Source organism: Pseudorca crassidens, chromosome 17 (assembly GCF_039906515.1).
Source record: "Pseudorca crassidens isolate mPseCra1 chromosome 17, mPseCra1.hap1, whole genome shotgun sequence".
NCBI classification, from domain to species: domain Eukaryota; kingdom Metazoa; phylum Chordata; class Mammalia; order Artiodactyla; family Delphinidae; genus Pseudorca; species Pseudorca crassidens.
The window spans coordinates 37,977,490-37,994,618 of record NC_090312.1 but is presented as its reverse complement, the minus strand read 5'-3'; the positions used below and the strand labels follow the sequence as shown (position 1 = coordinate 37,994,618).

At 34.1% G+C, this 17,129-nt stretch overlaps 1 protein-coding gene and 1 long non-coding RNA gene across 12 annotated transcripts in view; one reads left to right on the top strand and one right to left on the bottom strand.

Moving 5' to 3' along the window:
• The window catches only part of VPS13B (vacuolar protein sorting 13 homolog B), a 798,169-nt gene that overhangs the window by 311,073 nt on the left and 469,967 nt on the right, over positions 1–17,129 (top strand). For 10 of the 11 annotated variants that reach the window (XR_010936247.1, XM_067711645.1, XM_067711646.1 and 7 more), the window contains exons 20-21: positions 7,181–7,290; positions 13,334–13,481. Coding sequence is in view for 10 of the 11 variants with exons in the window: in XM_067711645.1 (XP_067567746.1) it covers positions 7,181–7,290; positions 13,334–13,481 (258 nt within the window). In the remaining variant the exon portion in view is untranslated. The remainder of the gene's footprint in view (positions 1–7,180; positions 7,291–13,333; positions 13,482–17,129) is intronic. The other variant, XM_067711647.1, reaches the window with a different exon arrangement.
• The window catches only part of LOC137210044 (uncharacterized), a 124,204-nt gene that overhangs the window by 99,736 nt on the left and 7,339 nt on the right, over positions 1–17,129 (bottom strand). The window lies entirely within an intron of this gene.

The window sequence follows — 17,129 nt, the reverse complement described above, 5'->3', positions numbered from 1 at the left end:
CGATCTTCCCGGACTGGGGCACGAACCTGTGTCCCCTGCATCGGCAGGTGGACTCTCAGCTACTGCACCACCAGGGAAGCCCCTGTTTTCTCTTTTGATAGTATTTCTTTTTGTTTTACTGTGTGTTTCATAATCTTTTTTTTTAAATTGAATGCCAAACATTGTATGTAAAAAGAATAGAACCTATGGTAAATAATGCTTATGCCCACAGAAGGGCATGCCTCTTATTTTGTCATGTTTTTGGTGTAGTTGCGTTGGGTTTGGTCTTTGCTTTCTATTCTGTGGTTGAGCTTGTTCTGATCCTGCTTTACTTATATTAAGTCACCCCAGACTTCAGATATTTTTGAGAGCAGGATCAGAATTTTTCTTTTAGTATGGTTTGTGCCTTTCACTCAGTTCTCCTGACCTACCCTCAGACTTCAGCATGCCGTTTTCATCTGTCCTTATGGAGGGATCTATCTCTCTTAGTTCCTCTTTTCTTCTCCTAGCACAGATTGCCCTGCTTGGTGCTCACTGAAATGTTCAGAGTGGCTGTGAGATTTCTCTCGGTTCTCCTTCTTTGCACTCAGACTTCATCAGGCTCCATGTCCCTGCATCTCAGTGGGATCTTTCTCATCTGTCCAGTCCTGTCCCCTGTTATTATTATGAACATTTGGTGGAGGCTTGTTGAAAAGAGATGGCAGGTGGGTAGATTCCCCTTGTGTCTACGGTTTGCAGAGATTCTAAACTGTCATGTCTGCCCCTAACTAACTCTAAACATTTGTTAAAAGGTCAGTTGTTTTCTTCTTATCCACTTTCTTTTCCTCCTACTGCTGTGCCAAGAATAAAAGCCACTGTTCATTCCTTCTGCCCTATGAGGGGCCTTTCACTTTTATGATTTTTGTTCATAAAAAATCTGTCTGATGAATGTTGAAAAGCTTTGATAGGTTACATGGCTTGTTCTTATTGTTACAATGGGATAGAGTTCTCTTGTGATTTTCTGTATCCTAAGAGAAGGGGAAATAATTATTAATTAAGTAACATGAGCTACCATACACACATACCTAAAAATCTTATGATTCATTTATACTAAATTTGACAATTACCTTGGATAAGGAAGGTTGCCAGTAGTTGGCAGCTCATCCCTGCTCTGTCATTTTTTTAGTGTCTGATTACTCTATCTTGCCTTTTATTCCCCACCCTTGTTTTTGAAGTATTGGTTCTTCCTTTTTTGTTTATTTAACTATGTAGCCAAAAGTTTTGAAATTATTCTTAAAACTAAGAGTAACAATTTCTTAAGAGCACTATGCATCTAAAAAGTTCGTACTTTACTATAGTTGCATAATAGAAAAATAGTGAGTTTTAGCCACTTAAACTTAGATGAAGATTAATATGTCTGTGTTTTTTGTCTCATTCATTGGTTTAAGATAAATGCAGGGTACTTTTTCCTATTAATAACTTGATATTTTACAGGACAGTCTCATTGGTTGACAAGGTTTCTGTAGCTGATAAGAAGGATGTATGTTTAATTTTAATGCTCTGCATCTTTGGTGTCTAACCCTTACTTCAGTTCTCATTCTTCAGCTTAGGATGTAACTGAAAATGACAGTGGTGCCTTGGTTTAACTAATTGGTAAAGCCTGAATGGAATGTGGATAAGTGAGCCATTTTGGCAGTGAACAGAGGAGTAAAGCACACTTTTCTCATTAGTTGTCTCCCAGGCTAAAATTAAACAGAATAATATATTGCCAAATTTTAGTGATTTATGGAGGATCTGTTCTGAGTCAACTATCACACTAATTGTCTGCACACTTATATGTCAAAACTTGTGTGTTATTTTTAAAGGCTGTGTCTCATAAATTGAATATAATATAAAAATATCCCTTTAAATTTAGGAGAACATTATTCTAAATTATAATTTTAGCTAAGTTGGTAAATTAATAGACTATTCTCTTTTATTACCTGTTTAACATTCATAAAGTTCAAACCTGGCTATAAGTCATTTAGTCATTTTTGGTATAATGCAATTATGTGACTTAATTGAATATTTGTTGGTGAAGTATTTAATTTTTTCATTAAAATAAAATAAGACTTTCAGAATTAATTGTCCATGTGAAAATATTTACCTATTTACATTTGTTTTCCTTTCCCTTTCTCTACCATCCCAATTTTAAAGGTGTGCTAATAACTTACTGAGAAAGTTTTTAAAAATTTACTCAACATGCTTAGTTTTTGGCACATATGAAAAGACTATTAAAATAACTTGCCTCATATGGAGAATTCTGTAATTCCTTAATTTACTTTTGTCTTTTGAAGTTTGTATTCTTTTAAATTTATAACTGCTTTGTTTATATAGGTTTTTTGCATATTTTCATCATAATTTAAAGAATAGTTTCTATGTGGCTTGTACTTGAGATGTATAATATTAGAACAAAACTTATCCTGATAGATTTACTTTTAAAATCAATTTAATTTATCTTTTTCTTCTTTTATCATCTTTTAATGGTAACACTTGGTGCATACAAAAGAATATATGTAAGTTTTGAAGAAAAATCACGTAGTGAATATCATTGACTATTTGCTAAGAAGTTGATTGTCAATTTATTTGCTTTTCTATACCTCAGGACATCTTTCTTTTTATTTAGGGTTCTTTTCTGATCTTCTTTTTCTCTTCAGTGTTTTGTTTCTTCTTTGTTTGTTTGTTTAATATAGGTTTATTTTTAATTATCCAGTTTGGAGTCTTTGGGCTTCTTAGGTGTGAGGCTTAATATCTTTTGGCAATTCTGTAAAATTCTCAGCCACTTTTTTCTTTATTTCTTTTTTTTGGGCTGTATCTGGTCTTAGTTGCATCATGCGGGTTCTTTGTTGTAGTGCGCGGGCTTCTCTCTGGTTGTGGCATGTGGGTTTTTCACTCTGTAGCTGTGGTGCGTGGGCTTCACGGCGCGTGGGCTCTGTAGTTGTGGTGTGTGGGCTCTCTTGTTGAGGTATGCGAGCTTAGTAGTTGTCACGCATGGCCTTAGTTGCCCCGTGGCATGTGGGATCTTAGTTCCCTGACCAGGTATCCAACCTGCATCCCCTGTATTGGAGGACGGATACTTTACCACTGGACCACCAGGGAAGTCCCTCAGCCATTATTTTTTAACAATGTTACCTCTTCTCATTCCTTAGTAACTCATTCTGGAATCTAATTAGGTATATGTTTGTTCTTCTTACTCAGGCCTCATATCCCTTAACATCATTTTAACTGTTTTCTCTCATTTTTCTATCTCAGATACATTCTAAATTATCTTACTGTGTTTCTTCTATTTTATTAATTTTCTCTTCAGCTATGTCTAATCTGCTATTTAACCTGTCCAATGAGTTTTTTACTTCAAAAACTAAATCTGTCATTTCTGTAATTTCCATTTTTCTTTAAAATGTGTTCTTTGCTGTTACTTTCTCATTGTTTGTTCCCCTTCATGATTGCATACTTTTTTATTTTAAATGTTTTCTACATAGCTGTTTTTTTAAAAAATATTTATTTGGTTGCATTGGGTCTTAGTTGCAGCAGGTGGGCTCCTTAGTTGCGGCTTGCCAGCTCCTTGGTTGTGGCTCGCCAGCTCTTTAGTTGTGGACTGTGAACTCTTAGTTGTGACATGCGTGTGGGATCTAGTTTCTGGACCAGGGATTGAACCCAGGCCCCGTGCCTTGGGAGCGTGGAGTCTTAACCACTGCGCCACCAGCGAAGTCCCCATAGCTGTTTTTCTGTATTCAAATATCTTCAGTGCTTGAAAGTCTAAACTTGTTTGTTCTTTTTTTCTGGCTCTTGCTCACTTGCCTTCTGCAGTGCTTGCTGATTTTTTTTGTTATGGAACTCATTCACAGATCTTAATTTGTGGCTGTTAATGTTACAATGAATTGGAGACATCTCTCAAAGAGAAAAATTTATTCTGCATTTTGCTAGTGGCTATAAGGATATTCCTCAGCAAGGAAATCTAAAGCTCATCTACCTCTCTTTTCTGTTGTCCCCATTTTGAGAATCCCAGTTATATTCTCCCTCATGTCACCTGCACCTGTTTTTTAATGTTCCCTTTTCAAAAGTCTTTTTGGTAATTATTTTGGTGTTTACGTCCATGTTTTTAAATAACTTGGCTTCTCTTGCTCTTTTTTTTTTTTTTTTTTTTTTTTTTTTGCATACGCGGCCCTCTCACTATTGTGGCCTCTCCCGTTGCGGAGCACAGGCTCTGGACGCGCAGGCTCAGCGGCCATGGCTCACAGGCCCAGCCATTCCGCGGCATGTGGGATCTTCCCAGACTGGGGCATGAACCCATGTCCCCTGCATCGGCAGGCGGACTCTCAACCACTGCGCCACCAGGGAAGCCCTCTTGCTCTTTCTTGATTGTTCATTTTACAGCATTATTCATTGCTATCTTACTGTGGAAAATGATAATTGGCTAACTTTTACCCTCTTCAGCGCCCATCACACATTCCTCTTATGTACCCATACCCCCAGTAATCAAATGTATGATATTGTTGTATTATACATTTGATTAATCAATGAATTCATTTTTTTCAGAATTTACATAGTTCTGTCTGTAGATATTATTCATGGTATGGTCATGTTTATCCTATGGTTAGTTATCCTTTTCTTTATAACATTTGTTTTTCCTGTATTTATTAATTGTTTGTTGTTTCTAAGTTTTCCATATACTTGTCACTAATTCACTATTGTCATCCTGGGTCACTTTTTTCCTGTGTTGGATCCTTTGTCTTCTGGATCCCAAAGTTTTTTTCTTGTGGTAATTCCTTCTTTTGGTGAAATACATTCTTTATTGTTAACCATGTATTATTTTGGTGTCTTTAATATTTATGTGATATTAATTATAAAATATTGTGGGTTCATGTGACAGCAAGCAGTTCATAGTAATTTAAATCTAAATGTAATTTTATTTCTGTATATGGATTTTAGAAAAGTCTTTTAACTTTTATGATTGAATTATGTATTCTTGAATTTAAATGAATTTTTGAACTCTATTTAAATGTGTTCAACACATTTCTTTAAAATAAAAAGGATTTGATTAATAGTCTTTCATATTTCAGGCCAAATTCTGTTTCTCACCTAGTAACATATTTTGATAGAATGAGTTGTTTAAAACAAGAACACTATTCAAATTAGCTCTTGCTATATATACTCATATATCTAGATACTATATTTTTGTTAGTTTGTGAAGTTGATAGTCTCTGCCATAGTAGAGCTGTTAGAATTATTTGAAAACTGGATATAATTTTGGGAGTCTTATTTTATTTTCCTTAATATAATATAGCATGTTAAGCCTTTATTCTGTATATTAGTAGTATTTGAGAAATAGGAGAATTTAGGTTCTTATGAGGAATCTGCATTCTGTTACAGGAAAAAATATATATTAAATTGTATTTTCCAATTGACTTCAGTTATGATCCCCCCGTTTTGCAGTCAGCTTGTATTTAGCTTCTCCCCATCATTCCTTTCTGATATGTGTATTTGAGTGAATCATTGCTCACTAGCACATGCTTTGTTACATGGAAGGAGGGATTGCTTATGTTGTCTCAGCATGTTGCCTAGGAGTCTATACCGATTTGGGGTTCCTGGGAGAAGTAGCAATGTAAAGTAGAACAGGAGTACACATGGCAAATTTCATTTGAAAATTCTGTGCAAAGCTTTGAAAAAGGAGGAAATTTCTCTTTTGCTTGCTTTGTCTCCTCCATCCTTGTATCTCAGTCTCTTTGTGGTTCACTTTTCATAGGACTTGGTATTAATACTAATTGTACTAGCTGTTTTAATTATCTGCAATATTATAGAACAAATGGGCTTTTTTCAACTAACCTGAGAATCTGTCTACCATTTATTGTGATTCTTTTTTCAGCTCCTACTACGTGGAAGGTACTTTTTCAGATGCTGGAGATACAGTTGAGAGCAAAGCTGACTAATACCCCTTCCTTCATATTCTGTACATCCTAGTGGAGCTAATACTATTTTTATCAAAAAATATATGTAGAAATGCAAAATCTTATTTACAGATATATATGACCTGCCCCACATAAATTAAGAATGGGATATCCTGCTTTAGTTAAGTTTATGTGAGCTACTTTTTATTAGAGAGGGACAAAAATGTTTTAGTTAGTAGGATGGAATTGCAACTTGTTACACTTCAGTCTTTGTGTTTCATGTCAAAATGTTAGCCTGCATTTCATCTAGGCAGCTCTCTCTCTTTGCTTCTGAACATTTAAAGCTATAGTTTACAGTGATTTATTAAGTGGTTATAATAATGCTTCCTTTAATATCATGAGTTAGTTCTGTAATATAACCAAAAAAGGGAGATAATATTCCCTTCTCATGGCCAATATAGAAATTGCTGTTTGCCTAAAAAATAAAGTTTATTATTATTTTTTAAAGGCAAATGCACATTTAATGAGATATAATTCACATTCCATAAAGTACATTATTTTAAAGTGCATAATTTAGTGGTTTTTAGTATATTTGTAAGGTTGTACAGCAATCACCATTTTCTAATTACAGAACATTTTCATCACTCCCAAAAGAACCATATATCTACTAGCAGTTATTTCCCATTCTTTCCTCCCCCCAGGCCCCAGCATCCACTGATCTACTTTTTTCTTCATGGTTTTGCCTGTTCTGGCTATTTCATGTAAGCGGAATCGTATAATACGTGGTTTTCTGTAACTGGCTTGTTTCACTTAGCATGTTTTCAAGGCTTATCCATGTTATAGCATGTATCAGTACTTCATTCCTTTTCATGGATAAATCGTTTTCCATTGTGTGATTCTGCTACATTTTGCTAATCCATTCAGCAATTCATCATGGACATTCATGTTTTCCCACTCTTCGGCTATTGTGAATAATGCTGCTATGAAAATTTGTGTACAAGTTTTTGCGTGGATATTTGATTACAGTTCTTTTGGTATATACCTAGGAATAGAATTGTTGGGTCATATTGTAACTGTATATTTTGCTTTCTGAGGAAATGCCAGACTGTTTTCCATATTATTTGCACTATTTTATGTTGCCACCAGCAATGTATGAAGGTTTGAATTCCTCCACATCCGTGGCAATACTTACTGTTGTTCATCTTTTTTATTATGGCTCTCCTACTTATTGGTGTAAAGTGACATCAAGCTTATTATTTTTAGGAGGAATGTAACAATTTAAAAATCTTGTTTTTTAGGTGCCGTACTTCTTTGTAATGTACAAGGACTAGCAGTTAATATTGACCCTATCTTATACACCTGGCTTATTTATCAACCTCAGAAGCGAACCAGTAAACATATGCAGCAGGTGAGAAATTTTTATAATTCTCTAAATACTTTTTTTTCTTATTTGTTAGAGTTATATATTTCTCCTGTTGACTTTATTTATGGAGGTACCAGAATTCTTCTACCCCTTTCAAGCAATTCTAGTCTTTAATTTCTGTACAAGAAATTACAGTTCAAAGTAGAGTTGCATTGATTGTTAAAGGGACTTGGTCTACAATTGCTTGTAAAGCAGATACTTTAGAGAGACTAGGTTAGGTAGTCCTATTTTACTGGCTTATTTTCCCTCATAGTCCCTACATGTTTGTTCTCAGAGTGTCCAATACATAATAATTGCTTAGAAAATGTTAACTTTCATTTTCATTATCTCTACATTTCTTCTTCATCTGTAGGTTTATTCAACAAACATGCATTGAGTGTGCCTAACTCGGTATTGGGATGGTTGGTGCAAAAGACTTGGGATATGTGTGTGTTTAAAGGGGTCTAAATTACAAAGCAAAAGGAGCTAATTATAGTCCCCTGAATACTTACGTGTAATTCTCTATGTGTAATTCTGACAGATGGGCTTTATTATTCGCATTTTAAAGATGAAGAAACTGATGCTTACTGAGATTAACTTACCTATTTTCACACATCTAGTATATCTCAGAACTAAGAATTTTTTTTTTTTACATCTTTTTTTTTTTTTTGCCGTACACGGGCTTCTCACTGTTGTGGCCTCTCCCGCCACGGAGCACAGGCTCTGGACGCGCAGGCTCAGCGGCCATGGCTCACGGGCCTAGCTGCTCTGCAGCATGTGGGATCCTCCCGGACTGGGGCACGAACCCGCGTCCCCTGCATCGGCAGGCAGACCCTCAACCACTGCGCCACCAGGGAAGCCCTTTTTTACATCTCTATTGGCGTATAATTGCTTTACAATGGTGTGTTAGTTTCTGCTTTATAACAAAGTGAATCAGTTATACATATACATATGTTCCCATATCTCTTCCCTCTAGAACTAAGAATTTTTGAGGCCAAATTTATGTGATATTGAATTGCATTTTCCCATTGACTTAATTGTAATTTTATAACATTCTACTTGGAATAGCTTTGTATTTTTTTTCTGAGGTAACTTAAAGCTAATTTATAGGAGAAAAGTGTATAATTTTATATTTACATAAGAATATAAAAATTAACTAAAAAAGTGCAACCCGTGTCTCAAGGAGCATCTTTTTAAAAGTTTTTCTTCATTTTGTCCTAATTTCATTTGAAACTTCTGCCATCCCTTCTCCATTTCATGCTTCCTTTTATCAAATACATACAGAATACAGTGCAGTATTCTAGGTACTGGGGCTATAGAAACAGAAATCGTGGTTGAGAATATCCCTTCCTCTAGAGGTATTTAGTGTATTTGAGAATGTGAAGGAATGTAGTAGTAATGCCATTCTTGGTACCTCCCTTGGTATCCATAGGGGATTGGTTCCAGCCCTCCCTCCCTGTGGATACCAAAATCCACGATGCTTAGGTCCCTTGGTGTAGTACAGTTGGCCCTCTGTATCCTCGGGTTCCAGATGAACAGAGGGCTGACTGTAATTGCTATGTTAGATGTATTTACAGGAGTATATGAAAACATAAAAGGAAACATTCTCATGATCAGGTGAGGATGGGTGTTAGAAGGAGGAATTGACAATTGAGCTGAGCGTCATAAAAGTAAGCCAGACAAGGAAGATTGTTCTAGACTAAACTGTGAGCAGAGGCAAAGACGATGAAGTAACTTGGCAAGAAAGGGACCTTCAGTGTTTCCAGGCTAGAGCCAAGTGTTCTTATAGACACTGGTAGAAATTAAAAACCAATTCATAAAAGATTTTATTTGTAATGGTAAGTGTTTGAGACTTTATCCCAAATGGTACAGAGGAAGTATAGGAAACTAATATAAATAGACTTGGATTTTAGAAAGTTTAACAAAATATGGAGTATGAATAATGGAGAAGTTAAGACTAATGGCAGGGACAATTTGAGAAAAATTTAGTTGTAAATTTTTTTTCTTACTGAGATATAATTGACATATAACAGTATATTAATTTCAGGTAGCAACATAACAATCCAATATTTGTATATATCGCGGAATCACCACTATAAGTCTAGTTAACATCCATCACCACACATAGTTAAATAATTTTTTCCCTTGTGACGAGAAAATATTTACTCTCCTAGTAACTTGCAGATATACAATACATATTATTAACAATAGTCATCATATCGTACACTACGTTTTATGACTGGAAGTTAGTACTTTGCCTTTACCCATTACACACACCCCTCCCCCAATCCCCCTGTCTCTGGCAAACACCCTCTCTTCTCTGTATGTAGAATTTGATGTTTTGGGTTTTTTGGGTTTTGTTTTGTTTAGATTCCACATATAAATGTGGTATTTGTCTTTCTTTGTCTGACTCAGCAGAATGGCCTCAAGGTCCATCCATGTTGTCACAAATAGCAAGATTTTCTTATTTTTTAGGGCTGAATAATATTTCATTGTATTATAAATTTTTCATTGGTTATTTTATAAGTGATGCAGTTATCTCCAGTACACCATAGATATCCCTGAATGTCAGGTAGCGTTCTAGCAGCTTAAGTAAATTATACATTTGTTTGATTGATACAAGTACCTTCAAAGATTTTGATTTTTTATTTTATTTTTATTATATTGTTTCATAAGTATTTTTAAGTTAAATATAAATATATATATTTCTCTAAGTTCAAAACTAGTAGTTTCATTTAAAAGATAAACAAATAAATACCCATAATCCTAATCATTCGGTTACAAATAATATTGGGATAAATATCTTCATATTTGCATTTTTCTTTAATTATTAACTTAGAATATAGTTTTAGAAGTGTAACTAGTAACTTTAGGCATGTGGTTTAGCATATTTTAAGGCCTTTGTAATATTGCCAGTTTGCTTCCAGAATTGGTGCACAGTTTATATTTTCGTCAGCACTTTATAGTATTACTATTTTGCTACAGTTCAGCATATCTCAAAAATATGCTTTAAAAATGCCTTTAATCTACTATTTCAGTTCTACATTTTCTCCAACATGGAAAATTGAGAGTATAGTTGAACCCTATGACCTTTTTGCCCAGTTTCAACACCTATCAACCCATAACTAATCATCTTCACTTTTAAAATCTGTTGTGTGAAAAAAGGCTAGTATTCAGTAGTGGTGAAAATGTAGAAAATGGATGGACTCGTATATTACTGTTGTGAGTGAAAATTAATAAATTTGTCAGTGTCTAATAAAATTACACATGACCGTAGCCTGTGACCCCAAAATTCCACTTTTTGATAGAGCTGTGTTCTTACAGTGACATTCGTATGAGCCTAAAGAGTCATGTATAAGCCTGTCCTTGCAGAATTCTTTGCAATGGTGTAAAATAGGAGACAACCTAAATGACTGTCTCTAACGAAGCAGATAAATAAAGCATGGCACGTTAACATGATGTATTATTTTTTTGTTAAAAATTATTCAATAGGTTTTAGTATGGAAGTCTCAAAATTCTATTTAATGCAAAAATCAATTTCCCAAGGACATATGCAATATGAGAGTACTTATATTTTTCCCAAACCACCCTGCATATATTACATATTATATATCATCTATTATATATCACATATTATATATAGTATACATTATATATAAACTATATATATGGCATATGTGTAAGTAAATATGGGTGTAAAAAATTAAAGGATTGTATCAATATCATAATAGTGATTGACTCTGGGAGGAATGGGCAGTTAGCAATCAGAGGGGATTTTAGCTTTATCTGTAATATTTTACTTTTCTCCTTAAAAAAAGCAAATATGATAAATTGTTAATTGCCAGTAATTATTGGTTATAATGAAAATATGGATGTGCTTTTATTCTTCATAATTTCCTATATTTTTACATTTATTAAATTAATAATAAAGGAAAATTTTATAGGAAGAGGGACAAAAGACTTTTTAGGTATTTGGGGACCACGGGATATTGATGGGGCAACAATAGGACAGATATGGGACTAGGGTACAATGGAAATTTGGGGGAATATCCTGTACCAGAAGGCAGAAGAATGTAAGCAGAGCAACAGGCGGTTGCTAAAAATAAATGCTCCTTCTTTTGATATTTTTGACTGGGGTATTCATATTTCCAAAAACGCACCAGGGAAGCCCTAGAAAGGGTTTTTATTTGGCCTTTTACTGTATTTTTACCAATGTGAAAATGCACCCAGAGTCTCAACCACCAAAAGAAAGATTTTTTTGTTTGTTTGTTGTATTTCCAATATCATAGCTTCCATCAATCTCATCTTTCACCTATTGTGCATGAATTAAATATCACACTATACAGCACGGAATTTTTCTGTAATCACATATTATATATTAATTTTGGTTCTAAACTTGGTCCTAACTTCTTTGAGTGCTTCATCAATTCCAAGTTTATAAATGATGTCCAGGAAATTCAAGGGATTATGGAATCACTAAGCGTTAGAGCACAAAGGGATTTTCTAGTAGACATCTCCACCCCCTTGTTTTATAGATGAGCAAGTTTAAATTAGACTCAGCATTTCTTATCTAGCTCTTAAATATTATTTCCTATTTAGATTTGTAAAAATATTATCAGTTTGACTAAATACTTAACATGAAAGCAGATATTCTTCATTGTGGTGTTTTCCACAATATATTTAATCTTTCATTTTCTCATTATCAGTTTTCTTGTCCTTTTACTCACCCTAGGGAACAACTTGTAAAATAATTTGGCTTTTTTTCCATTATATTATATGGTTATATATGTACCTATGTTCTCATTGAAATATTTATTCATAATTTAAATAATATTAAATAGTTACCATAAGTTGAGTGAAACTTAAAGTTGGATCTATAAAAGTGTGGATGTTGTAGTGTTGAGGGTAACATTAGACCACACTCCAGCCTAACCAACCCCCTTCAGATTCACCATCTGATGCAGCTGTATCACAGTTATCATCTGTTGTTTCCCAAGCTGCAATTTCCTCCTCAATTTGTGGCTAAAACCCAACATTTGATGATTGTTTTCCACTCAGTTCAACATTGATCTTTGATCCTGAAGAAAACTTAAAAATAACTTTTTTTTTTTGGCCAAAAATCTGACAAGATTGTATTGGGCGTCATCAGCAGTAACATCAGACTTTATTTCAGTGAATAAAGATGAAACAGCTGCTTTATTGTCCAGCTCAGCACTCATGCATTCAATATAGGATCGTAATGTTTTCCAGCTTTCTCTAACTATAGATATTTTTCTGTGCTTTCTAAATATGCTGTGGATATCACTTTGTCAGATGCAATATAGAGATTTTCAGCAATTCTCAAAAAAAATTGGATTGTCCATATTAACATGTACCTAATCAGTTTATAGAAGTAGTTCCCTAAAATATCATTTTATGAGGATAACTTCATTTACTAGTGATCATAATTTTCAAAGTTAATTTTAGTTTTGATTTGCCTCTAACATGTTACCTTTATACTTCTTACTAAAATTTATGTTAAATTTTAATTAATTCCAAGCTCTCTTGGTTTTTGCACAGAATTCTAATTTAAAATTGAAATTGTTAAATGTTCCTGTGTGAGTGTGTGTGAGAGACAGTGACCAAGAGGGAGGGCAAGAGAGATTGACTGATTCATTGATTTAAAATAATAAAGCCCCATGTATAGCATGGGGTATGTAGTCAATTATAATATCTTTGTATGGTGACAGATGATAACTAGACATATCATGGTGATCATTTTGTAATGTACGGAAATATCAAATCACTGTGTCATGCACTTGGAACTCACATAAAGACGTACCTCAATTATACCTCAATTGAAAATAAAATATGTAGACACTGGGGGAAAATTTATCAAAATGCTAATGATGGTTATCTCTGAGTGGGTGGGGATTATGGGTGATTATTAATTAAAAATGAGTAAAGCCTCAACCACAACATGCAATGGACTTTCTTCAATGATGCTGTGTTTAACCTTCTCTGCTTAAGAAATAGTAAATAATTCAGTTTTTCATTTGACTCTCTCCAGCAGCCTGTGATAGCTGTTCCTCTTGTTATGCCAATTAGCAGAAGGAAGGAGGATGAGGTGTCTGTTGGAAGTGCACCCTTGGCAAAGCAACAATCATATCAGGCCTCTGAATATGCCAGCAGCCCTATAAAAACAAAAACAATAACAGGTATGTGTCAAGAATTCTAAAGGATCTGTGATTTCACCCTACCTCTAAGCTAAGAAGTTATCCAGGCCATAATTTCATGAATGCTGCCCAGAGACACAAGAATCCTGGAATGGAGACAAAGGACTTTATTATCTATAGCATTAGCAGTTACCGAAGTATTAGCATTTTTTTGTGTCCCTGCCCTAAGCCTAATTCCTACAGGATGGCACGAAGAGGGCCAAGTGATACCTGTATACAGTGGATTATATTACAGGAGAGGAACCTGAACTTTATAATGGGTAGAAATTATGCCTGCCATTTTCTCTAGTGGGAGGCCCTATATGTACCTTACAAGACTGTAAGCAAACCTGCTCTTTGTTCAGAAGGAAGACAATATCTTTGTCTTCTGAGGCTGTACACTGTACAGATATCCTTGAAAATAGCATTGGAAACAAAGGCATTGACTGCCTCTACTTGTAAGACAGGCAAAAACACAAGAGACCCATGGAAAATCATCTCCCAATAATATCATTATATTCCTTCTTAAAGTGAATTCTTGCAATCCACCCTACATCTCAGTCTTCTTTCCTTCCCCCTTCTATTTGTTAGCTAGATCACCTATGCAAATATAAAATATATTCTTCCATAAAACAATTTCTTTTATTTCCTTTTGTGTAATTAAAAACCCACTTTTTTATTGTTTTATTTATTAAAAAAATTTTTTAACATCTTTATTGGGGTATAATTGCTTTACAATGGTGTGTTAGTTTCTGCTGTATAACAAAGTGAATCAGTTATACATATGCATATGTCCCCATATCTCTTCCCTCTTTTGTCTCCCTCCCTCCCGCCCTCCCTATCCCACCCCTCTAGGTGGTCACAAAGCACCTGGCTGATCTCCCTGTGCCATGCAGCCGCTTCCCACTAGCTATCTATTTTACGTTTGGTAGTGTATATATGTCCATGCCACTCTCTCACATTGTCACAGCTTACCCTTCTCCGTCCCCATATCCTTAAGTCCATTCTCTAGTAGGTCTGTGTCTTTATTCCTGTCTTGCCCTTAGGTTCTTCATGACCTTTTTTTTACTTAGATTCCATATATATGTGTTAGCGTATGGTATTTGTTTTTCTCTTTCTGACTTACTTCACTCTGTATGACAGACTCTAGATCCATCCACCTCACTACAAATAACTCAATTTCGTTTCCTTTTATGACTGAGTAATATTCCATTGTATATATGTGCCACATCTTCTTTATCCATTTATCTGTTGATGCACTAAGATCAGGAGCAAGACAAGGTTGCCCACTCTCACCACTATTATTCAACATAGTTTTGGAATTTTTAGCCATAGCAGTCAGAGAAGAAAAAGAAATAAAAGGAATCCAAATCGGAAAAGAAGAAGTTATGATTTCATTTTAAGTAGTGTTTTAAATTTCTAATGTTTTCCCTTAGATATTCAGATTTATTCCATATAACTCATATATCCCCAACCATATTAAAAAAGGTTTTATATTTTCAGTAACTCGAAAACACTTACTGAATATCTATAATGGGCAAGACTCTGTTATAAGTAATTTTGAGGGTAGGAATATTAATAAGACATGATCCCTGCCCTTAAAGAATTTAAAATATGATCATATACACAAGGAAGTTCAAGCTAACATTTGTGGTTTAGAAGAAAAGTTAGTTTCCTTACCATATTTATAAACAACAGCAGTAAAAATGCTAACATACATTTTTGTGGAGTTTTATACATAACTATTATTCTGTGTTCTATTACTTTTCTTAAAATAGGATGTTACGTTTATTTTATGGAATCATTAGACTTCCACCTGTCAGTATCCACAGCCTTTTGATATGTTGAGATTTTCTTTACCAATTGATAAAAATGCTTTTGCTTATTTTTTGTATTATAGGAGGATGATCTGTAACTTGTATTGATTTTTTAATATAAAATTAGATATTTCCTTTCGATACCATGCTAGGTTTCAGACTTTAGATCTCTTGAACTGGTAGGTTACATAATGGTTTATAAATATCACCTCTTAATAAGATAAAATAAATGTCCACTAAGTATCAATTGATAAAAATAAGTTTAATTTTATATGCATATTAACCACATATTCTGACCTCCTGCTTTACTATTTAGTCCAGTTTTTTAAATCACACTTGATAATTGATGTAAAGTAATTGTTAAGGATGACTAAAGATGACAGAAAATACTTATGATTTAAATGAAATTACATGACAGAACTATGTAGAAAATATCATAGATTTTAGAATGCATTTGCTATGCATGGAGAAGTTTCATAGATAAATTCACATCTCGTATCGGTTACCTATCAATTCATGAATATCGGTTAATATCTGAGATTTATTTTGCTTTCATATACTTTCCCACTTAATTATAAGAAATTAATACTTTATTTTGAATAAATTAAGAAAAACCCCAAACATAATTTCTCATCAGTAATTATTACTTTATAATCTAAAAACATAAACACATTATTCTTTTTTAAAAATTTTATTTATTTAGTCTTTAAATTTTATTGGAGTATAGTTGATTTAAAATGTTATATTATTTTCAGGTGTACAGCATAGTGGTTCAGTTATACATATACATATATTCATTCTTTTTTAGATTCTTTTCCCATATAGGTTATTACAGAATGTTGAGTACAGTTCCCTGTCCTATACAGTAGGTCCTTGTTGGTTATCTATTTTATATATAGTAGTGTGTGTGTGTGTGTTAATCCCAAGCTCCTAATTTATCCCTCCCCCCCACATTTCCCGTTTGGTAATCATAAGTTTGTTTTTGAAATCTGTGAGTCTGTTTCTGTTTTGTAAGTAAGTTCATTTATATCATTTTTCAAAATTAGATTTCACATATGAGTGATATCATATGATATTTGTCTTTGTCTGTCTGACTTACTTCACTCAGTATGATAATCTCCAGGTCCATCCATGTTGCTGCAAATGGCATTATTTTGCTCTTTTTTATGGCTAATATTCCATTTTAAATATGTACCACATCTTTATCCATTCCTTTATTGATGGACATTTAGGTTGTTTTCATGTCTTGTCTATCGTAAATAGTGCTGCAATGAACATTGGGGTGCATGTATCTTTCCGAATTATGGTTTTCTCTGGATACATGCCCAGGAGTGGGATTGCTGGATCATATGGTATCACCTCACACTGGTCAGAATGGCCACCATGAAAAAGTCTACAAACAATAAATGCTGGAGAGGGTGTGGAGATAGGCGAACTCTGCTACACTGTTGGTGGGAATGTAAATTGGTACAGCCACTATGGAGAACAGTATGGAGGTTCCTTAAAAAACTAAAAATAGAAGTAACATAGGATCCAGCAAATAACACATTATTCTTTATTTCAAATTACAAATGTGAACTGTGGTTCTTTGCATTTGAGTTGTGGATATTTGCTTTTTCTGTCTTTAGTGTTTCCCCATCTCTAGAACCCGTAGGTTATATATCCTGTAGGTATTTTCCTTATAGGTGAGGATGTCTGTGTATCACCAGATATTTACTCAAGCAAGCATAACAATGAACAGTTATCAAATTGATGCCTGTGCTTGCTTGTTTTTGGACTGTGGGCATTTGTAGAAAGTAAAAATCCCTGGGTATAACATTTCTACTTTCTGACC